This window comes from Meles meles, chromosome 4 (genome assembly GCF_922984935.1).
Source record: "Meles meles chromosome 4, mMelMel3.1 paternal haplotype, whole genome shotgun sequence".
Taxonomy (NCBI): domain Eukaryota; kingdom Metazoa; phylum Chordata; class Mammalia; order Carnivora; family Mustelidae; genus Meles; species Meles meles.
The window spans coordinates 141907081-141931498 of NC_060069.1; the positions used below are offsets into that span (position 1 = coordinate 141907081).

At 33.3% G+C, this 24418-nt stretch overlaps 1 protein-coding gene and 1 non-coding gene across 3 annotated transcripts in view; one reads left to right on the forward strand and one right to left on the reverse strand.

Annotated features, from left to right (window-relative positions):
- The window catches only part of NCAM2 (neural cell adhesion molecule 2), a 532557-nt gene that overhangs the window by 348643 nt on the left and 159496 nt on the right, over positions 1–24418 (forward strand). For both annotated transcript variants that reach the window (XM_046003053.1, XM_046003054.1), the window contains exons 7-8: positions 7285–7445; positions 10674–10819. In XM_046003053.1, coding sequence (XP_045859009.1) covers positions 7285–7445; positions 10674–10819 — 307 coding nt within the window. The remainder of the gene's footprint in view (positions 1–7284; positions 7446–10673; positions 10820–24418) is intronic.
- On the reverse strand, positions 12798–12902 carry LOC123941083. Its single transcript, XR_006818176.1, has one exon. It is a non-coding gene; the product is annotated as a U6 spliceosomal RNA (small nuclear RNA).

A 24418-nucleotide genomic window follows, 5' to 3' on the forward strand; every position in this document is an offset into this window, starting at 1 on the left:
TCAAATTTTATGTCTTTAAGGTTACTAAAATATATTGCTATATTTTCAAATTATTGATTTTTTTCTTTAGCAATGCTTAAACTGCTCTCAAATTTATCAGAGTATATTTCCTCATCCTATATTTTATCTCTATAAGTTTGACAGAGGACTTTATTTTTGAGGCAAAATTGGTATAAGATATTATTAGTTTCAGGTATACATCATAATAATTTGACTTTCTGATACTTTACAATGTGATCACCACTATAAGTCTAATTACCATCTGTCACCATACAATGATTTCCCTTCACCCATTTCACCCATCACTAACTGCCTTCCCCTTTGACATCCACCAGTCCATTGTCTGTATCCATGAGACTGTTGTGTTTGTTCAACCTTTTTGTTATTTAGGGTTTACATGCAAGTGAAATCATATGGTATTCATCTGTCTCTGTTTGATTTATGTCATTTAGCATAATACTTTAAGGGTCCATTTGTGTTGTTAGAAATGGCAAGATTTCCTTTTTTTTTCTATGGGATTTTTCTAGTTTTCTTTTTGTAGTTGATTTCTAGTTTCATATCATTGTGATAAGAAAAGATGCTTGCTATGATTTCAGCCTTCTTAAATTTATTGAGACTTGTTTTTGGCCAAATGCCATTTATCCTGGAGAATATTCCATGCACACTTGAGAAGAATGTGTATTCTGCTGATTTTCGATGGACTGCTCTGTATATATATATCTATTATGTCCATCTGGTCTAATGTATTGTGTAAGGCCAATGTTTCCTTATTGATTTTCTGTCTGGATGATAGATCTATTGGTGTAAATGAAGTATTAAATTCCTCTACTACTATTGTATTGTCAATTTCTGCCTTTAGGTCTGTTAATACTTGCTATGTATATTTAGGTACTCCTATTTTGGGTGCATAATTATATATAAATGTTTATCTTCTTTTTTGAATGACCTTTTTATCATTACATAATGCCCTTCCTTGTCTTTGTATTGTATTTGTTTTGGTTTAAAGTGATCATTTTGTCTGATATAAGTTCACCTATGCTAGCTTTGTTTTCATTTTCATTTGCATGGAAGAGCTTTTTCTATCCCTTCACTTTAAATCTCTCTGTGCCCTAAGATCTGAATTGGGTCTCTTATAGGCAACATATCAAATAGGTCTTGTTTTATCCATTCACCCATTATATGTCTTTTGATTGGAGAATTTAGTCCATTTGCATTTAAAGTAATTATTGATAGGTATGTACATAGTGCCATTTTGTTAATAGTTTTCTGGATGGTTTGTAGCTCCTCTTTCTTCCTTTCTTCTCTTGGTCTTTTCCCTTGTGGTTTCATACCTTTTTTAGTTTTATGTTTAGATTCTTTTCCCATTATCCTTTGTGCAGCTACTATACAGGTTTTTGCTTTGTGAGGCACACATATAATAGACTGTCTGTATAGCAGTTTATTTTAACTTGTGAGCATTGTAAGTTTTGAATACATATTAAAGACTCTAGATTTTTCCCCCACCACATGTTTTATGTTTCTGATGTCATATATTATATCTTTTATTTTGTGCATACCTTAACAAATTATTGTAATTTTAGTTTGTTTTACTACCTTGTCTTTTAAACTTCATTGTAAAATTTTAAGTGGTTAATCCACTCCTTAATATATTTGCCTTTTCCTGTCAGGTGTTTACTTTCATATGTTTTCTTATTACTAGCTAGTACATTTTCTTTTTAGCTTGAGGAAGTACCTTTAACATTTCTTGCAAGGCTGGTGTAGTGGTGTGAAATCCTTTAGCTTTTGCTTATCTAGAAAACTCTGTCTGTCATTTATTCTGAAGGATATCCTTGCTGGGTAGAATATTATTGGTTGGAAGTTTTCCTTTTAGCTCTTTGAATACACCATGCCATTCTCTTGTGGCTTGCAGAGTTTATGCTGAAAAACCAGCTGATAGTCTAATGGGGTTTCTTTATATGTACCAAGTTATTCTCTTGCTGCCTTTAATATTTTCTCTTTTTCTTTAACTTTGACATTTGAATTATAATGTGTTATGCTGTGGAGCTCTTTGGGTTCATCTTTTTTGGAACTATCTGTGCTTCCTGGAACTGGATGTCTATTTCCTACCCTAGGTTGGTTAAGTTGTCAGCTATTGTTTCTTCAAATAAGTTTTCTGTCCCTTTCTCTTTCTCTTCTCCTTCTGGGACCCTATAATGTGAATGTTACTCCACTTGATGTTGTCCCATAGGTCCCATAAGCTGTCTTCACTTTGTAAAATTCTTTTTTTTATTATTGTTGTTGTTGTTCCTTTTGGGTGAGTTCCACTGTCCTGTCTTCCAGGTTGCTGATCTGTTCTACTTCATCCAAACTGTGGTTGAAATTCTTTAGTGTATTTTTTTCAGGTCAATTATTGTATTCTTCACTCCTATGACTTCTGTTTGATACTTTCTTGTATTTTCAGTCTCTTTGTTTGATGTTCTTACTATGTTCATCCATTCTTTTCCCAATTTAGTGAGCATCTTTATGACCATTACTTTGAACTCTTTGTCAGGTAAATTACTTATCTCCATTTCAACAAGGATTTTTTTTTTTCTTTTCTGGATTTTATGTTGTTCTGTTTTGGGGCATATATTCTTTTCTCATTTTGTTTTACTTTATATTTTTGTTTCTGTGTATGAGGCAGAATAGCTCTTTCCCATTCTAGAAGGAGTGGCATTGTGTAGGTGATGAAACTTTTCATTCAACCTTGCCCTAGTTCTTGGATGTCTCTTGAACTTTGTGTTTACCTACACAGTTTGATTTATTCTTAACTGGTGAGAGCACAAGTGTAGAATGAACAGCTTGGCATAGTGGGGCCCAGGAAGATACAGCATGTGGGCAGGGTGAGCCTGCTGGCTTCAGAAAGGCTATGGGGGAACCCAGAGGGGCCCCAAGATAGGAGGGAGCTCACTGGCAATAGTAGGGCCACCAGAGCTTGTGGAAAGGGCAAGTCAGGCAGCTGCAGCAGGGCTATAGGATTACAGCTACCACAGGGCTATATGGGGCAAGCCCTGCAATACTAGCAAGGTTCGGCACCTGGGTGGCTCAGTGGGTTAAGCCGCTGCCTTCGGCTCAGGTCATGATCTCAGGGTCCTGGGATCGAGTCCCACATCAGGCTCTCTGCTCAGTGGGGAGCCTGCTTCCCTCTCTCTGCCTGCCTCTCTATCTACTTGTGATCTCTCTCTGTCAAATAAATAAATAAAATCTTTAAAAAAAAAATACTAGCAAGGTTGAATGAGAATGCAAAAATGGTGCCACCAGCATCTTCTCCCCTGGAGAAAGTCCTACCAGACACCTGTGTCTCCAGCACATGCTAATGAATGTCCACTGCATATAGAAATGTGCTTTCCAAACTACATTTTGTTTTGTTTTGTTTTGAGATTCCTGGGGTAAGTCTGTAAGACCTTTAAAAGCAGCCTTTCCATTTCTCACAGCCTTTTGGATCTCGAGCATAAAAGCCCTTTTGCTTTGCAGAATCAGATATTTTGGGTGTTCATCTCCCCAGTGTAAACCCCAAGGGTTGGGGTGCCTGATATGGGGTATAAGCCCCTCACTCCTCAGGGAGAAACTCCAAATTTGTGATGTTCCTCCAAATTGCGATTTGCCATGTTGACAGTAGGAATTTTGGCAAGATTATATTTCTGCTTCTCCTACCTGTCTCAATCCTTTATCCTTTGTTGTGGAGAAACTCTAAAGCTAGTTTTCCTGTATTTTTCAAGGGGAATTGATCCTTGCATAGCTGAAGATTTGGTGTGTCCATGGGAGGAGTTGAGTTCAGGATCTTCCTACACCACCATCTTGAACTTCCCCTCCATTTACTTAATATTTATTATACATTCTATGATAGAGGACTTTCTCTTTCCTCTTACAAGCTTATAGCTCATTTTTACTTTCTTGAACATATAGAATATATTCTAATAGTTATTTGAACAATCTTTTCTCCTGTTTCTATCATCTGTAGCATTTTTGGATCTTTCTAATATATTGAATTTTCTCCTTCTTATGTGTCCTCTTTTCCCACTTATATACTAGCCTGGTAATTTTTGATTGAGAGCCAGGTATTAATGATTTTTTGTTTTGGAGTACTGGATATTCTTGTACTCTCTTACTCTATTTTTAGATATAGGAGGTAACTTGGGATACATTTGATCATTTGATGATTGCTTTTAGATTCTTTTAGTGGATCCAGAGCAAACTTCATCCTAGGGTCAGCTTGGTTCCATTATTATTATTTTTTTTTAAGATTTTATTTATTGATTTGACAGAGATTACAAGCAGGCAGAGAGGCAGGCAGAGGAAGCAGACTCCCTGCTGAGCAGAGCGCCTGATGCAGGGCTTGATCCCAGGACTCCGGGATCATAACCTGAGCCAAAGGCAGAGCCTTTAACCCACTGAGCCACCCAGGAGCCCCAGCTTGGTTCCATTATTGAAGCAATATTCTTCTAAGGAGATGTCTTAATGTCCTGCATTTTAGGTCTTTTTACCTTGAATGATTGAGAAGAAAATTATTCCTGGTTCTGGGATTGCTGTGTTTTATCTTTTCCAGTGGTTCTTTGCCTATGCTGGGAAAGCCTTTTTGGCATGCAGTCACGAATCAGTAGTTAAAGATTGATTGGGGATACACTGCATATCTCTTTACCCTCTTTCTTGTGCAGCTGTCTTTTCTTATATTCTCTGGTTCACAAATTCTAGCTACTTTAACCTCCTCCAGCTGAGAACTCTGCCTGGCTGTACTTGGGTTCTCCCTCTACAAGCTACAGATTTGAAACTCTCCTCGCATAGTAAGCTATGGTGGTCTTAAGAGGTCACTATTATGAGCTACTTATTGATTAGTGTTTAAAAACTGTTAATTTATCAGTGTCTATTGTTTGCTCTTTACAATGGGAGGGTGGATATGGTCCCTGTTACTCCATTATGCTTAAAAGTGGAATTATCCTTTCTTCTTTATTATCTCCACTAATTCCCTGATTCTAATCCTTATTTTCTCATGCCTAGTAAAGGAGTACTTAGAGAAGTGGTTTACATTTTAAAGTATAGGCTTACAAAATTCTATCAGAATTCTTTGGGAATCTTTTTCAGACATGGGATTCCTCAGTAGAGTGTGAATAATGTCAAGTATATTCTATATCACAAGTTTTTTAGGAGAGTGGTATTAAAGAGCTATTAGTTTGGTTATATCTCTTGCTGATATCTTTAAATTGAGCTTTTGAAGGAACGATAGTCTTTAAACACAGATTTCCTCTAAATCTCTTCTAGATCTCTCCATCCACTTCAGAGCCCAAATCATAATTATTTTTTCTCCCCATGAAAATTTCTGGAGTACTTTACCCATCATCTTTTTCCTTCTCTCCTACTATAGTATATCCCTCCTTGTCCCTACCTAACCCACAAAAAATTATGATAAATTCATTAATGGGATCTACCTTATCTTTGGTTACTGCTCTTAATGCCAATCATATTACAAATTCTTCATGATAGGTAGCCATGTCTCACTCATTTCCTATACTTCAAACATTTGGCACAATATTCCAAATGAGTTAGGGAAATAACTCTCTTTGTCAGAAAGAACATTAGAATTTAGTTAATCTGCTGCTTATATTACTATGTAAATCCAATTTTCTTCATCTGTTATTTCAGGGGTGGGAAAATCATACTTACAATTTTAGTTCTCTAATATGTGAATAAGGGTAAGAAGGACAATGGACATATGAGCTAATTGTGAGTTGTTTTTTGTTTTTTGTTTTTTTTTAATTGTGAGTTTTAAGCCAAGTTGAATATATAAGGAAAGTGTCTTATAGGCCGTAAGTTGCTTAAACTTCTAAAGTATTATTATTATAGTTATTGTTGTTGTCCTCCAAATTATTACTTTCTACTGATTAGAGTAAGAAATGTATTGTATCATTAGTTGCTGTGAAAATTCTATTTATACATTATATTCTTGACAAAATTGCTGAAACATTATTTTTGGTTGTTATAAATTTTAGATTAATAAAAATATGAAAAGAACATTAAAAATACAGAGCAATATATGTAGTCTTAATATTTTACAGACTACTTTTGCACCCCACTCTCATGCAATTTTTGTACATTTCATGGTATCGTTAGAGATGTCAATAGAAATGGGAAAAACAGATGTTAATGAGTCATAGAAGGATAAGGATTATATTAGGATATGTGCCAATGCTCTCTGGAAAGTGAAACCAGAATTCACTGGAAAGATCATTTAGGGTATTGAAGAAATGTTCTCTCTCATTCTAGGAAATATTTGTTATAATTCTTTCAAAGATTTTTCTTCTTTAAATTTAAACTTGTATGGACAAATAGATATCCCATCCCCTAAGGACAGATCCTAAATGTTTTACATTAGTGGGCCTTACAATCAATTCAGTCCTTCAAAATATCATTATAAGAAAGAGAAGGAAAATTAAAGGAGAAAGAAAAAGAGAAGGAGGAAAAGGAAATGTGAATAAACTAGAATGGAAGGGAATAGACAGTATAAGAAGGTTTCACATAAGAAAAAAAAAAGATTTCACATATATTAAGGAGAATTGTAGAAATTACTTAAGATTTAAGTATGTTTAAGACATTTCTTACTGTAAGTTATAGAAAAAGCTTAAAAGACTTTTTTTTTAATAGATAACAAAAAACTGGAACTGGAGGAGAGTGAAAACTATTTCAACTCTGAAAAAATTGGAAAATATTGAAAATTATTTATGTTTAAGAGGAATGAATAATGAATTAAATCATCATATTCAGGATAATTTCTCTAACTGCATTTGCACATAATTGTTTCATCTTACCCTCTTATTGGTAGTGCTTATTTACAATATAAATTGGTAACATATTTAAATTGCATTTACTTTGAAACTTCTTTAGAGGATGTTTCCATAGAAATTCTCTTAAATGTATCCTAGGGACCTAGTAAATAAACATGTGTTGACTCACTGACACAAAAAGTGTATGTGGAATTAAAATCAGCAGTACAAATTTTTTTTTTTGCTAATAAAGTAAAAATTGAACCAATGTGTTTATTTTGCCTAAGATCAGTGTTAAGACTTCAACATAGCTCAAATATTATTCTTGTCTCTAGATATCTAGTAACTGAGTTTTACTGGATTACTAAAAAATATACTTGTGATTAGAATATAGCTTTGTCTATCCAAATCCATGTAATTATTGACAACTGCCGATCAAAAAATTGAATACAATCTCCTCCTGAGTTATGAAGTCAGATTTATGAAGATCAACCTCTGTTTTCTTCTTTAGGAATGGCAAGTTCATTGAAGAAAATGAAAAGTACATATTGAAGGGAAGCAATACAGAACTCACTGTCAGGAACATAATTAATAGTGATGGGGGTCCTTATATCTGCAGGGCCACAAATAAAGCAGGAGAAGATGAAAAGCAGGCATTTCTCCAGGTCTTTGGTAAGTATTATAGCATAGTGGTTAAAATTATGATGTCTCGAGGGAAATCTGAGTCAAATTCTACTCTGTCATTTATAGGTCATTAACTTTCTAAAATTAAATCTGTTTTCTCATCTGAAACATATTTTAGCATTGCAGCTACCAGACAGAATTATTTGAAAAATTACATGAAATGAAACATGTATATTCTTATAAAATATTGGATGACTGATAACAGAAGATGGAAGAAAATTCCTTTAAATTACACATAACTGGGATCTGTTTATATATATATATATAAACAGATCTCACATGTGTCACATAAAGATTTCACATAAAGATAATCTTTATGTGACACATGTGAGATTAGTTTTACTTTTAATATACTTCAGAACAACACATCTGTAAAGCTAAAATTAGGAAATATTGACCTGTAACCAAAAGAAATTACTTCTCTTCATTCTATTAAAAGGGTATATAATACAAATGTCTTTCATTTTTACCAAAAGCTGTATTGCTTTCTTTGGGGAACTTACAGAAAGTGGATAAGCAGTAAGGTGTTTTTTTTTTTTTTTTTTAAATTGATTTAGCTTCCATTATGTTTGTAAGAAGAAAACCAATTTTACTTGTGTATTTGGAATATGTCATTGTCTTTATTTTATTTTTTTTTTTTTTAGTATTTTCCAAAGTTTTATTTCTTTTTTTTTTCCTTTTTATTAATTTTTTCAGCGTAACAGTATTCATTCTTTTTGCACAACACCCAGTGCTCCATGCAAAACGTGCCCTCCCCATCACCCACCACCTGTTCCCCCAACCTCCCACCCCTGACCCTTCAAAACCCTCAGGTTGTTTTTCAGAGTCCATAGTCTCTTATGGTTCGCCTCCCCTCCCCAATGTCCATAGCCCGCTCCCCCTCTCCCAATCCCACCTCCCCCCAGCAACCCCCAGTTTGTTTTGTGAGATTAAGAGTCATTTATGGTTTGTCTCCCTCCCAATCCCATCTTGTTTCATTTATAAATGTCATTGTCTTTAAAAAGCATAACACAAAATTATATGCACTAATAACCTGTAATATGTTTTCTCCATTTTTCAAAACACTGTTATCAAAATTCTTTCACAACAAAAAAGAGGAGGTGGAAAGAAAAGAAGGAAAATTCTGTGAGAGTGAGAAGGACCATAGTTCATGTAGAGGAAAGAGTAAATAATTTAAAATTGTTAGAAGTCATAGAAAGTTGTTAACTTATTCTAGCATTATTCCCCACTTAACAAGATTGTTCTCTTTAGAACCTACACTAAATAAATATGACTCAGTATGAAAAAAATTATTAATTACTAATGATAGTTTCTGAGATAATTCCAAAGAGTAGATATTCTCAATTTACATTAGAGAGCTATTATGAAATACTAATCATTTTTTATTAAGATGGCAGTGAGTGAGAGCAAAGAGAAAAAAGAAAGATTCTAATATCTTCATCTTTTCAAATGGAAAATACTTCATGATATTCTACATCACTGTTGTAATCACTTTTTTATAGTAACACTAAACAAATTTGCATTGTGCTTGAAACAAAATCAAATATATATAGTAGAAATCCAACTAAATCCATTAAAGTCAATGGAATAAACACTGATCTGTTAAAAATGATACATTCCATATTTCCAATATTTGGAACCTAGGTTTCCAAAATTAAAAGTAACTTATTTATATCCCATGATCTGTTGCATTTAAAGATTAAATAAAGTGTTACTTTTCTGAAATACCATGTGCTGGTTTTCATCCCTTTTAAGTTCTACCATGTAAAAATTTAAGATATGCAGATAATGCAGATTTTATAATTGTAAAGATCTGTGGTATCATGTAAACTTGTGGATGGACATATTTTTAGTATAATGATAATTTAAATTAGTAGACAATGTTTTCTCTCATTACTGAAGTCATAATTATAATGAAATGATTAGTTACAATGTCTAAAATATTGTTAAAATAAATTGAAGTAAAAATAAGTCAATTGGAGTAATGTAAGAATCTAACATATATATACTTACTTCATAAATATTTTAAACATTGTGCATAATTTTACGTACTACATATTCAAGATACAATCATCATTGTCCTCGGGCAGAATTATTTCTAAAGCTTAAGAGATAATCACTAAATAAGCAGATGTTACGCATGAACACATACACACTCATAAATATAAAGCCACCATGTGGCTTTAAAAGAGGAAATTTTTGATGGACATCTAGGTTCTTTCCATAGTTTGGCTATTGTAGACAGATGAATGGATAAAGAAGATGTGGTATATATACACAATGGAATACTATGCAGCCATCAAAAAATGAAATCATGCCATTTGCGATGACGTGGATGGAACTAGAGCGTATCATGCTTAGTGAAATAAGTCAATCAGAGAAAGACAACTATCATATGATCTCCCTGATATGAGGACATGGAGAAGCAACATGGGGGGGTAGGGGGATAGGAGAAGAATCAATGAAACAAGATGGGATTGGGAGGGAGACAAACCATAAATGACTCTTAATCTCACAAAACAAACTGGGGGTTGCTGGGGGGAGGTGGGATTGGGAGAAGGGGAGGGGGCTATGGACATTGGGGAGGGTAAGTGCTATCGTGAGTGCTGTGAAGTGTGTAAACCTGGTGATTCACAGACATGTACCCCTGGGGATAAAAATACATTATATGTTTATTAAAAAAAAAAAATTTGGAAGGGGAGGCGAACCATAAGAGACTATGGACTCTGAAAAACAACCTGAGGGTTTTGAAGGGTCAGGGGTGGGAGGTTGGGGGAACAGGTGGTGGGTAATGGGGAGGGCACGTTTTGCATGGAGCACTGGGTGTTGTGCAAAAAGAATGAATACTGTTACGCTGAAAAAATAAATAAAATGGAAAAAAAAGAGGAAATTTTAATTTTGTAGCTTTAAGAGAGGGAAAAATAAAGGTCTTTTGAAATTACAAAGTTTCAAAAGGAATTATAATTTGTATGTTGGTTTTTAAGCCACTTCAATTTTTTTTATGATAATCGATGAGAATTATTTTCTAAAGCTTTTTCCCGTGTACTTCGCAAGTTTCTTGGCACTCCTTTAATGCAAAGTGTGCTGCTGCAACTGTTAAAACGTTAGTAATTCTATACTGTACTAATGTGAACTTAAGTGCCCACTGCGGCTTTTAAGTCCGAATAGTGATATTTTCCTCCCATACAGATTGAGTAATGTATATATTCTTTACAGTACAGCCTCACATAATACAGCTTAAAAATGAGACAACGTATGAGAATGGTCACGTCACACTTATATGTGAAGCAGAAGGGGAGCCTATACCAGAAATCACTTGGAAAAGAGCAGTAGATGGCATCACATTTTCTGAAGGAGATAAGGTAAAATGATCTCAATATATAGTGATTTTCAATACCATTGTACTTTCAAAATTTTGCATATTACTAAATCTCACATTGGACTCCAGTTTACCAAGTAACTTGTAAGAATGCAAGACATAGTTGAATTTTTCAAAAGGTGATCCTACCACACTCAGCCTGAAAATTAGTGGAGGAGAAAAAAGTGAAAGTGTAATATTTAAAGATGTTTTTCATTATGTCACCAAATTTTCGGTTGTTGATGTTCTTACGTTTTCCTACAGGGACTTTTGGCATACATGGAATCTATGAGTTATTGCAATTTTAGCTCCCCGCCCGATGCTGTGAAAATGAGAGTCATCCCAACTGACCAGATTCTGCTCTCATCATTAACTCTTTACTCTTTAGAATTGCCTTGTGCAGTGGAAGTTTAGGTGTCACCTTCACGAGGTGGGGATCCTGGTGATGGGAGCTGAAATGATGGGGGGACTACTGACTGATGATCAGGAGACATCTTTATTTCTTACAATCACTTCTTTTATACCTTCCACAAGATCTGATTACGAACAGGATATAGATTTCTGTGCAGGTCATGAGCTACGTTCGAGATGTGATTTATGTGTAGGCAATCAAGTGAGGCAAGTGAACAACAAGGATTATCTCTTAGCTTTAAATGACAGGAGCAAGTTAGGGATTCTCCACACTTACCAGATCCATCTAAAGGAGGACGTGAAAACACTCCAGGGATCCTCCCATGTTTATTCTGGGCCCCGGAAGACTTGCCCTCCATCTCCCGGAGTTTTCTCACAGGATTTGAGATCCTCACATTGGTGAGGATCCGGGTTATGTTCCAACAATTAGGTTTTTGCTTTCATATAATTTAGAATCTAATAAAGAGAAATAAACACAAACACAACAAAATGCAACATGGTCATTTTCATTCCTATGTAAATGGGCGACCTGTCACCAGAATACATTTACATTATTAACAAATTAACTAATAATAGATTTTCACTATTGTTATTTTTAATAATTGTACACACAAAACTCCAAAGTATGGACAAAAGTGAAACAGAAAGGAAAAGATAGTGATTTAGTGATAAAATGAATTGACATTTCACATGTGTAAAAGAGGGTAAGGTTAAGCTTACCAGTATCTTTTCTTAATATTAAAGAGAAACTCCTTTAAGCCTTTCATTAATTTAAATCAAGTTCTGCAAAGGACAGTGATTTCTACAGTATAAGTACCTTTGACTTATCAATAAGGATAGCAGAAAAATTTGAAACCAATTTATCTGAAAGACATTTTCTATCCCTCCAACTCATCATGTAGTTTTGAACAACATGCTAACTTCATACATTGACAAAACAGCCATCTCCCTTGCTATTTACTATTTATTCTTTGCAAGAATTGTATTCACATATATATGTATATATGTATGTATCATACACATACATATAAGATATACATGATATGTATATATATATATATATCACACTTTTCCTCATTTCCTCCTCATGATGGCATTTTTAAGAGAGTGTATCTTTTTTGGTAATAGTTATAATATTTTTCTATACTTATTTTGTAATTACAAATTGAAAATCAAATTTATAAAAAAATTTTATAAAATATCTTCTGGCAACCCAGAGGAGCCATACCATTTGCAACATACCAAAACCATTTTGTTACCAGAAAAATCCTAGATATTATTAAGGCACAATTGTCAAATCTTAAAGGAGTTATATTTCCATAAAATTATTTTAAATTATAAAAAAAAGATAAAAAGACTGCAGGTAATTGTTTTCTTGTCAATTTAGTACATTTCTTTAGATAAGATCTCTCCAGAATAATGATTTTCATGTCTATAAGCCTTTATTAATTATACCTTCTTATTCCTAACTCATGCTTTCATTATATTCTTGACCACTGTAAATTCCCAAAAGTTCTCATCTTTTTTTTTTCACTAGTAGCTGCTTATTGATCAATGGTTTCATGTGAAGTTATTTCAAGGTATGGGACAGGGATTTGCATGGCATCCCTATGCAGGGATCTTGCTTATCTTCTCTGTATCACTCCAATTTTAGCATATGTTCTGCCAAAGCGAGCGAGCCAGCACCTGAAAGTTCTCATCTTAAGATAGTGTTTACTGTTCATTTAATGGATGTTTCCTTATGTGTATACAAAAAACGAGAGATGCATTATATCCAGTTATTTTATCATGAAAAGTTATCAAGTAACCAGGAAGCTGTGACATTTTTTTTCCATACTGTAAACCCCAGGCCACCCAAAAATATATTCAGAAATTTCTTCTCTAGTAGTTACGAAGAATAATCAACTAGTTTTGTTTGAAAAGAATCTTCTCTATTAAAATACTCATCTTTTTTTTTTAAATTGGTTTATTTTCTACAAAACAATTATAGAAACCCATACATGCTTTTGTTTTTCCAAATGTAACTTCTGTCCAGTGGGTAAAAAAATGAAGATTATTCACTTTCTATCATGACATTTCTCCTAAATTATTTTGATTCATATCTTATTTTCTGCATAGTAAGACTCATTTCTCATTACTAGTTTCTTCAACAACCAAAATTCAAAACCTGAATGGTTGACCTGAGCTTTGAAGTAAGACATACCTGGTTTGAATCTCAGCTCTGCCATTTGGCAGTATGATCTGAACTCTTACTAATATGAGTTTCTTCATCTTTAAAATGTGGATAATAATATTTACTTCCCTTAAAGGTAGAATAAATCTGGGAAGTAGTCCTCTTTACATTTTGTAAATATTCAATAAACTTTATTTTATCTTTGTCATATTACATAATTTTTAAAACATAGTTTATCTTGTTTGTTATTCTGAGTAAATTCTAGTTGTTAATAGATTCCATAAAGTCTGGTGCCTGAGGTTTGATTAAACACTATCAGGGAGTATATTCAGATCATATCTCTCTTGTCATGGAAAGCATGAGATTGTATTTTCCGCAAGAATCACTTGGAGAGCCTGTTAAAATGCACCTTCTAGAATCCCACTCCCTGAGATTGACTTAGTATGTCTGATACAGGACCTAGAAGTACATATTTAATAAACTCATAAGGTTGGTATCCTATAGATTGACTTCAGGCCATACTCTGGAAAATAATTCTCTATGTCACATGAAATTTAACAGCTAATCCTGTCAACAGAAAAGTGCCCTTAACAGATTACTTGGCACCTGATAGAGGCTTGGGAAATAAGGAACAAAACAAATCAAAACTTCCCATCATATAGACATATCGACGTTTTGATGAAACTGCTCGTTCTGTAGGTCCAGACAGTGAAACAGCGTCAGTGTAATGTGCTCATACTAAAAACTGAATCCAAAAATATGGCAGTGCACTTAGCACATATGGTCGTCAGTGTAGATTTTCAAAGGATGGGGTCTCAATTAATAATATCCCCTTTCCTTACCTAAATTCTCAATCACTAGATAAGACAAAAAAAAAAAAATAGAGATAAAATGTCATGTGACTCAAACCTGCAGGTAAGTGAATGTTCTTATACCGAACCAGAGAATTAGATAGACTTACCCAGCACAGTCCTGAGTAGCGTTAGACCTTGTAGCCCCCCACCGTGGGAGAGTAGATATCACTGCCAAGGTTACCATCATGGCTGAAAGCAAGGGAGAACCTCTGGTCTCTGCAGAAAGGTCTTTTCTGAAAATAAAAGAAGAGAGCAGCTAAGAAAAACATATTCAGTATGATCAGTATGATACCCATCAAACGTCTGCCTGGTTCTCATGGGGAAGAGTAATTAAGGAGTTGGAAAGTCCAGAACTGGTATGTTCACAGAGCTCCCTTCCAATGGAATAAATGTTAGGAGTCCATGAGAAGTGTTTACCGCCCAAAATAGCTTTATGTTAATAACGTCTTAATAAGCACTGTATATACATTTTCACGACTAAACTTCTGATATTCTTACTGCATGAAAAATGGCCCCAAAACCAAGTGGAACAAAACAGCCATTTTCTTTTGTTCATGATTTTGTGGATCAGGAATTTGCAGAAGCTCAGCAAAGGGGACATCATGAGGCACTTCAAATGTGCTCACGTGTGTATGTTTTCTGTATCTATAGTTTTGTAGAACAATTGAACTATGTATATTAGTATTCCATGAAATATCCTTGCATAATATGGCATCCTTCAGAAATCACAACAAAAAATAGGGTCCTTAAATATATTTAAACTCATGACTGTTTCATCTAACCCACTTTAATGCATCTTATCTACATTTAAAACAGTGTATGAAATTTTAACAACTTCAGAAAATTTCAGAAATATGTATAATATGTAAGAAAAAGAGTATTCACTTGCTTCAAAAATACTTTCTTAATATTCATTTTATTTCAAAATAACATTTTGTTCATCGTTTTATTGTTAAAGAAATTTCACATTTTTCACTTTTAGTTACCCATTTATTGAAAATTTCTAGACACTTTAGTGCAATTTAAGTATTATTTATGGTTCTCTCTGAAAATATCAATTTACCAGGGTTATCAAGAAATTCATTACCTTACAGATTAATATTAGCACTTTAGTTTGGAGTCATCTTAAAATAAAATTGTTTAGGGTGCCTGGGTGGCTCAGTGGGTTAAGCCGCTGCCTTCGGCTCAGGTCATGATCTCAGGGTCCTGGAATCGAGTCCCGCATCGGGCTCTCTGTTCAGCAGAGAGCCTGTTTCCCTCTCATTCTCTCTGCCTGCCTCTCTGCCTACTTGTGATCTCTGTCAAATAAATAAATAAAATCTTTTTAAAAAATTAAATAAATAAATAAATAAATAAAATTGTTTATAAAAATCAGAAATCCCTAGCTTCTTCATTAAATGGATACTATACATATAATCTTAATAATATTTAAATGTTATATAATAAAGTTTAGGACAAAACCAAAGCTATTGTTTTAGAATATAAAAGATCCATGAATTGAAACTTATAAATAGTTTTGTAATTAACAAACTAAGCAATCTAATTTTTTATACTAAAATCTTTATTTAAAAAAAAAAACCCTGCTTCTTTCACAAAGTTGATCTACCAATTATGTAAGATTAAATTTCTACAGCGTTTGACAGAGTGCCTGGCATTAATATCTGTCATCTAGTTTGAACCAGTTTCTTTAGATCATTCCTTCTTATCATTCTTATTAATAAATGTTAGTATATGTAAGATTATAGGTATTGATGAATTAGTATAGGAAGTCATGCAAAAACGTCACACAAGTCAACGGTTAATCCTAATTCTATCACTTTGTCCCTTTGACACTTTGGTGTATCACTCACTATGTTACTTCATATATCTAACCTCAGTTTTTGCATGTCTAAATCAGGATAATAAGATATCCCTGAAAAAAGTTTCTGAAGATGAAATGAAAGTCCATATAACAATATCCTAGACACAAATCAAACATTTTAAAAAGTGTCATTTTCTCTTGTCTTTGGATATATCCAGTCTTCAGATATTTTATGCATGAAAAAATGATCATATTGATTCCCTGTTGATGACTGCTGTCACAAAGGGAATCAGATAAATAAATTCTCTGAGCATGGTCATATGTTCTGTACGAATAACACAAGAACAGTAGAATGGTGTAACAGTTGTTATAGATTGTGCTTCCATGACATAACTGTATGTAGAATTTACTATAAAATCACTTCTAGCAATATCAGTTCCAGATCTTGTAACTATGTATCACATTCCCGTGGAAGTTGACAGTGTCCAGCATTTGCATTTGAGTATTCATCTCACTCACTGTATGTTTGCTGTCAATCTCCATCCCTGCAGGGAAGTGTAGATGAGGGCTCAAACCTTCTATCTTGGGTGAGGATAGATTCTAATACTAAAGAAAGGCTGGTCCTTCTTCTTATGAGACATGAAATGTCACAGATTTTTTTTCTGCTCTGTCTTCTTCCCCACCCCCAAATTTTCCTCTCTAAGAAGTGATTCATTTTTGCCTTCTTTTGGGCCCATGTAGACCTTCCACATTACATAGCGGTAAATATTAATTCTAAATAGACTCTTTCACATTGTAAGAAAGGCTAAAAGGGTCATTAAAATACAAGGGGAAAAAAAAAAAAACGCCACCCTCCACAAAGCAAAGTTACTTCACAGTGCCTTGCACATAAATTTTCCAAACTAGGATTTCATAGTCATCTGATAAACCGGATGTCTTTTAAACATGTTTAAAGAAATATTGTTACTTGTTATTTTAAGAGTAAATGGAAGTAAAAAGATCTACGGGGAGTGATTTTTACTTCTAGAATTCTTACAAAATGGTAACTGTAACAGCATGCAAACCTGCCTATATGAATAGAATGTTTTATATAATAATTACAAAGTGCTTATAATTTTGTCTGGGAGATGACATCTCACATGTGCCACTTATCTACTCTTAAGATACAGAATCTATAATTATTTTACTCCTGTTGTACTTGTCCTGCATAGTAAATTATAGGCCTTCCTCTACTAGAAATTAATCCCACCATACACTGAATAAGAAGTATTTGAAATGTATAGCAATAAGTTATAACTGTCTTAAAGCAGAATTTCTCAAGCTTCAGTCATTTGACATTTTCCTCTCTTTTTCTTTTTTTAATTTAAATTCAATTAGCCAACATATAGTACATCATTAGTTTCAGATGTAGTGTTCACTGATTCATCAGCTGCAGACAACACCCAGTGCTCATCACATCACATGCCCTCCTTAACGCCCATCACCCAGTTACTCATCCTCCCACCCACCTCCCTTCCAGCAACCCTCAGTTTGTTTCCCAAAATCAAGAGTCTCTCATGGTTTCTTTCCTTCTCTGATTTCTTCTCATTCAGTTTGCCCTTCCTACCCCTATGATCCTTTGTTTTGTTTCTTAAATTCCACATGTGAGTGAAACCATAAGGTAATTGTCATTCTTTGATTAATTCCTCTCTTTTGTATTCATGTGTTTCCTGTTATACAGTTTTTTTAAATGAATTAGTTTTCAGTTTTTCTAATCCTGCCCAAAAATATCAGTGGTATCAATATACTAGTTATACTTTTAAATATCATTAAATAAATATAAAACTACAAAAAATTGCTTTTCAAAGTCATATTAAAGCTAGCATGCAAGTTATTCTTTTACATATCTTACTCTATGGGTAATTATTCTTTTACATATTCATTTACAAATTATTCTTTTACATATCTTACTCTATCGGTAGCTCTTATAGCTGTAAATTTGTAAATAATCTCAATTAGTAAATAATTGAAAGAGCTATGTACAGCTATAGCATGTACACAGATCATACTTTTAAAATAACTGCTTTTCAGACATACTTTGAATCATCATGCTACAAAATTTAGTTATGAAATTTTGGTCACTGTAGCACATTCAAACATATTCTGATTAAGACTGAAACCCATTCTCTGTCCTCCTATTGATGGGATCAGGCACTTCCTTCCAGTAAATAAATGTGTTTCATTATTAATGAAAGGCTAAAGAGTTTACAAATCATAGTAACAGAAACTCATTTAGTTTCAGTCCTTAATACCAAGCGGTCCTTTCAAAATGATGCCAATAAACTCAATACATAAAGCAGAGTGGTTAACCTCAAAAACAATTTCTTCCTATTTTTTGCTGAAGTGAAACATCACATTCTAGTCATGATCTGAGTTTAGACCAGTTCAAAACTTTGTGGTTAAAATAAAAGGATTTTCTGTTCTTTTACATTCATTTTGAAAACTGTGTCTGTGTCCGAGAGAGCAACCTGATTCTACATTAATTTTCGTATTTTAAGTCCATATTGCTTTTTGTTACTTCACTAAGATTTGTTTAAAATGAAATTTAAGATTAAAAAATTACTAAGCATGAACAGTTTAACATTTAGCTTTGCACTTACGTGTACTGAAGTCATAGTTGCACTGAAATGTTTCTTTCTATTTTAATAGTGTAGAAATGGTGAACAATTTTCTCCCTGAATTTAGGTACTGTGATCCTGACGATACTTAAAAATGCTCTTGCAGACTAAAATACCAGGTCAAAGGGATTTCTGGCAATAATAAAGATAGGCAGTTATGTCACACAACTATTTGAACAAAATATGATGTTTTAAATTTTATAACAATTTAAATATCTCAGCATATATTTATTATTACATGACTGTATTCATTATTAGGTTATTGTTTTCTGCTTTAGGATATTATTCCTTATTGTCCATGTATAGCTTTGGACCTAAGGAAATTTCCCATTTTAAAAAATGATTTATTTAAATCCCTTTAATGAAAGGCAGAAGGTAATGGTGTGAATGTTTCACATCACATGAAAATCACATGAAATTTTCAGTGTTGAAAATTCTTAGATCTTTTATATTTAAAATGTGAAGATTACATTAACCTTTTCTTGTGTTTTTCTTTTTTTTAACTCTAAGGCAAATATGACTTCTTGAAAAGATAAATTTCATAAAATGTAAGCAGTAAAATAATCTTTAAAGTGATAAGATTTTATATGACTAATGTTTTCTTTATCACTTACCCAAGTGCATTTAACAACTATCAACAAATACTACCAAGAGCTGTTATGTTTGCATGAACTATGTTAGGCACAAAGAATGCAGAACTGAAAAAAAAAACAAAAACTTTTCTGCTTTATGGTGCATACAACTTAGGCGAGATGGAATCAAAGCATACTTAAAATCAGTAGTCTTTTCTTTATGAATATGCAGTTTTGAATTATGCAGTTTTCACATCCAAAATACCAATTTTGAGTATGTAAGTGAACTTTTACAAGACTACAGATATAGCTTTGGTATATTTTTCTGTGCTATCACAGACCCAGTTTAACTTGTCCTTCCTACTGGTCTGTGTATTCATGCAGGCTGGAAAGTAGGTCTGCTCTCATCAGAATATCACCACTCAGGTTGCTCCAGGCTGATAAAAATTGCTTGACTCTGATTTAAAAACAAAAGCAAAAAGAAAAATCATGGGAAAATTGGCAGCACCTTTGTATTACAATGAAAAAATAAGATTTTCAATTTCCTTTTCCTCTTTAAATAGAAATTAACAAAATGAGATCAACAAATCCACAATTATGGATTTAAAAAGGAGAGACTGTAGAGTTTCAAATACCAGCAATTTATTATAAACACTCTAGTGAAATTAAAAACTAAAATATGATGACATATTTATAGCATCATCTTTAAGTGTGAAGGACAGTGTATAAGTATCTTTTATATATCTTTTAAGTAGCTGTACTTCTGGACAAATTTTTTACAGCCGATTTTTACTGCTTTTATGATGAATTTTATTTATACCTTTTACCCTAGAAGATGCATTTTGGTATGCAGTCATGGGCAATTTTTAGTGTCTGATTCTAAAACCAACCAACCAACCAAACAGACAGAAACACAAAAAAATACAAAAACACAGGAACAGAGAAGTCAAGGTGAGAAATACAATGTAAAAAACAAATAGGCAAATAAAATCAATAAAATGTTTTAGTAAATAATTGAAAGAGCAGTGATGATACATTTGTTCAAGTATTTTAAAGACATCCATACGTATAGTTGAACTAGCCATTTGCTTAATGTGAGTAATCATATGACAAATGAGGGGAAGTTATAAAAAGGCATAGACTTTCCATGAAATTATTAAATTTCAAATGAGAGAATGCCCTGTCTGCTGAATTTTTCTAGCGTAATTTGCAAAATCATCAGTGTCCAAAAGGAAATCCCTTCATTTGATGTAATACTGCATCAGAGGATCTCAAAGTGCTACCCATAGAGAAGATACGTAAAAGAATAATTTGCATAACCCGTGGGCTCTTAATCATGTTAGTTTTGGTATTCTCAGTTCGTATAAAATGCAGTCTAATGAATTAGTGTTATATAGTTGTTATAACATCGGTTCTTTATTGCAATTCTGAGATTTGCCATTTACCTGCTCTCTCATATCAGGTGAATTGCCATATTTTTCAAAGGTACAGCTCCATTGTTTATACAGTAAGTCCCCATCAACCTCTGCCATTTCCTTATTCTATAAATCTCTTTATCAATTCAGTAGGTAATCACACATTTTAATATACAGTTTTTACTCCAATGCTAAGTCCTTTTAAAAATTATTTACTAATTTTCAATTCATGAATTTCTAATGGCTTAGTACAGTGAGGCAGTATATTTGCAATCTCCTTCTTCTGTAAAGCTTTTCCATATAACTCAGTTGTAAGGAAAGCTAAGACTACTTTGATAATATCTTTACATTGGGAAGAAAAAGTCAATTTTTGATTGTAGAGAAGAATGCCAAAGAACATACTCCTGGCACCTGTAGATTTTAATGCCTGTATTTTTTCCCCCTTTGTAGAGATAATGGGCTTTTCTGAGGGATTTTGTATTTGAATGACATTTTTAAGGTCCTCCTAATGCATTTTTTCATACTAGTGCTCTGAGAGCAATATTATAGGTCCCTGCTGGGCAATAGGTAAAATGGATACTTCTATTCCCTATCTGATGTAGGTGGTAGAATATAATTAGGCAGGTTGGAAATCTTCCTAGATGCTACTGAGCTTGCTGAGAGGTGGGTTTTCAATCATTTACAGCTTCCTGAAATTTCTTTTCCAGCCCACAGCTTGAATAACAATTATCAAAGAAGTCAAGTCATAAGTTCAACATATCCTGTTAAAAACTACTTTTGAGAAAATTCTGTGAAATATTTTAAAAATAAATATGTCATTGTTCTTGAAAAAGCATTATTTATTAATGAACTAATATTTTTTTTGCATTCTTTTTTTCCCCCATTTTATTCATTCTGTCACCTTTCAAAAATATTCATAAAATTTTCCTTTATGGTGTATTTATCATATATAACATATATTTTACATGTATATCTGTAACATACAAACATACCTACTATGCATACCCTTCATACATGTGAATATATTTATGTATATGACATATACACAGTCAGATGATAGGTAGGTAGGTAGATAGATAGGCAGATAGATATCTCACAGCTTCCATGTATCATTTGATTCTACATCCTATTTACAGAAAAATCCCTTGAAAATGTTAACATTGATCTAATTTTCTTCCTCCAATTATTTCCTGAATACAAACTTTGATCATATCATTCTACTGAAACTCTCTGACAAGTTTACCAGTAACTTTCATTTTCTTAAACTTAATGGCAAATTATCACTCTTCTTTTTTTTTTCTGCCTAGTAACAGCAGTGACCCAATGATATTATGTCTTTTGCTTAAAGCATGTTCTTTGGCTTTCTGTATGTTCTTTGTTTTTCTTTTGCCACACTTCACTCCTTTCAGTACCCTTTGATTAATCTTTACCTTCTAATTGATCTATAAGTGATGGAGGGCCCCAATATGGACCCTATTCTTGAATTCCTTTCTCTATGCTTAGCACCTTGACTTATTCATCTAATTTCATGGCTTTGATTATCATTTGTATCCCTTAAACTCTAAATCTCAACCAATGAACCTCTTCACTGAACCTTAGACTTCTACATCCAATGGTATACCAGACAGCTTGATTTGCATATTAAAAATAGCTTAAAGTGAAAATACCCCATACAATTCTGTACATTTTTTTCACACTTGCTTCTTCCTCAGTCATCCCACCTCATTAAACAGTGGCTTTTACAGTTATATAACTGAAATTCTTGTAACTATCTTTGATTCTCGTCTATTATTACACCCATATTCTTTGTTTGTTTGTTTTTGCAAATCCTGTTAGCCCGATCTTAAGTATATTCAAAATTTGATCATTTCTTAACACCTACCTGTTATTGCTCTGGTCCAAGCCATCATAATTATTTGTCTAGATTTTTGCAGTATCTTTTTAAGAGGTCTCAGTGCATCCACCATGCCTCCCATTAGTCTCATTAAAATAACTAGATTGCTCCACTTGAAACAACACACATATCACTCTTTTGTTCAGAAGCTTCCAGTAGTTTCTTATATTATTTGAAAATTTATTCTATGATCTACACGGCTCTATAGGGTAGGCTACTCTTCCAATTTCCGTTATCTCCTTTTTCCCCTTAAATTCCAATTAGTTTCAATCAAGTAAGATTTCATATTCCTCCATCAATCCTTGGATATTGCAAGTTTTTCAGTGGTGTGTCCACTTTATCCACCTAGAACATTAACTGCAAATAGCAAGTCATAAGTGTAGTGTTTTTCTAAAACAATCCAAAAATTATGGATCAGACAGGTCTGTGATCAATCTTTACAGTTATGTATATCAATCATTAGATAATAAAAATTAAGAATATTATCATTAAAGGGAAATCTGGTGGAGCTAAAGACCCAGGAAGCAGAGACGGTCTGGAAAATTATACTATCTTTGCTACAAGACATAAAATTGATGAGGACCAGTTTTCATCAAGCCTCTAATTGTGTGTTGGAATATGCAGGCATAAGAGGAGGTCAAATAATTATACTACAGGGCAGAGTGTTGTAATTTTATGAGAAGGTACTAAAAAAGCATACTATTAGTGAATAAATAGGTAAAGGGCTATCTCAAGGTGTATTCTTGTATTCTGTATCCTGTATTCTTGTAATACAGGAAGAGATGGATAAAGCCTCAATAAAACTCCAGCATCTCCTGTATGGTTCACACAGGAAAAGTGTGCAATTTAATGGCTTGGTAGTCTCCTACTTCTATACATACTGTGCATGGGCTCACCTTAATTATCACCTTTTCTATCATTTGACTCTAAGTATATTTTAATTTACAGGTAAAGTATTACTTCACTAGGCAAAGGAGTATATCAAATCATTCAAATGATTGACTTATGGATATGCTATTACTACTTTAGCATTACATGTCTGTATTATTAAAATTTTGTGCCTGTATCATCACAGCACCAATGACTCCAGTGACTCCAGTGAGAGATACAGTGAACTTCAGAGTTGAATGCAAATGACCACAGAGTAAATGAAGTCCTGTGTTTTAGACATAGATTAAGTTCTTAACTGGTTTTGAACTTCGTAATTGAATGTGCTTTCTCTTGCTGCTTTTAGGATTTTTTTCCCTATCTCTATATTTTGTAAATTCAACTACAATATGTCTTGGTGTTGGCCTGCTTTTGTCGATTTTGCTGGAATTTCTCTGTGCCTCTTGGATATGGATATCTGTTTCCTTCCCCAGATCAGGGAAGTTTTCAGCTATAATTTACCCAAACATTTTACTCCTTTTTCCCTTTCTTCTTCCTCAGGGCTTCCTATGATACAAATTTTATTATACATTATGGAGTTGCTGGCTTCCCTAAGTCTATATTCATGATTCAATACTTTTCTTTCTCTCTTCTTTTAGCTTCATTATTTTCCATAATTTTATCTTTTATTTCATGTATTCATTCCTCCACATCTTCCATCCTTATGGTCATTATATCCAGTTGGTTTTACATCTTCGTTATAGCATTTTTTATTTCTGCCTGACTAGTTTTTAGATATTTTATCTCTGTGGTAAGGGATTTCCTGCTGTCCTCTATGCTTTTCTCAAGTATCCTTTGATTATTTTCAAAGTATCCTTTGATTATTGTTTTAAATTCTAGATCAGACATATTACTTACATCTATTTCAATTAGATCCTTGGCCTGTGACCTTTTCGTGT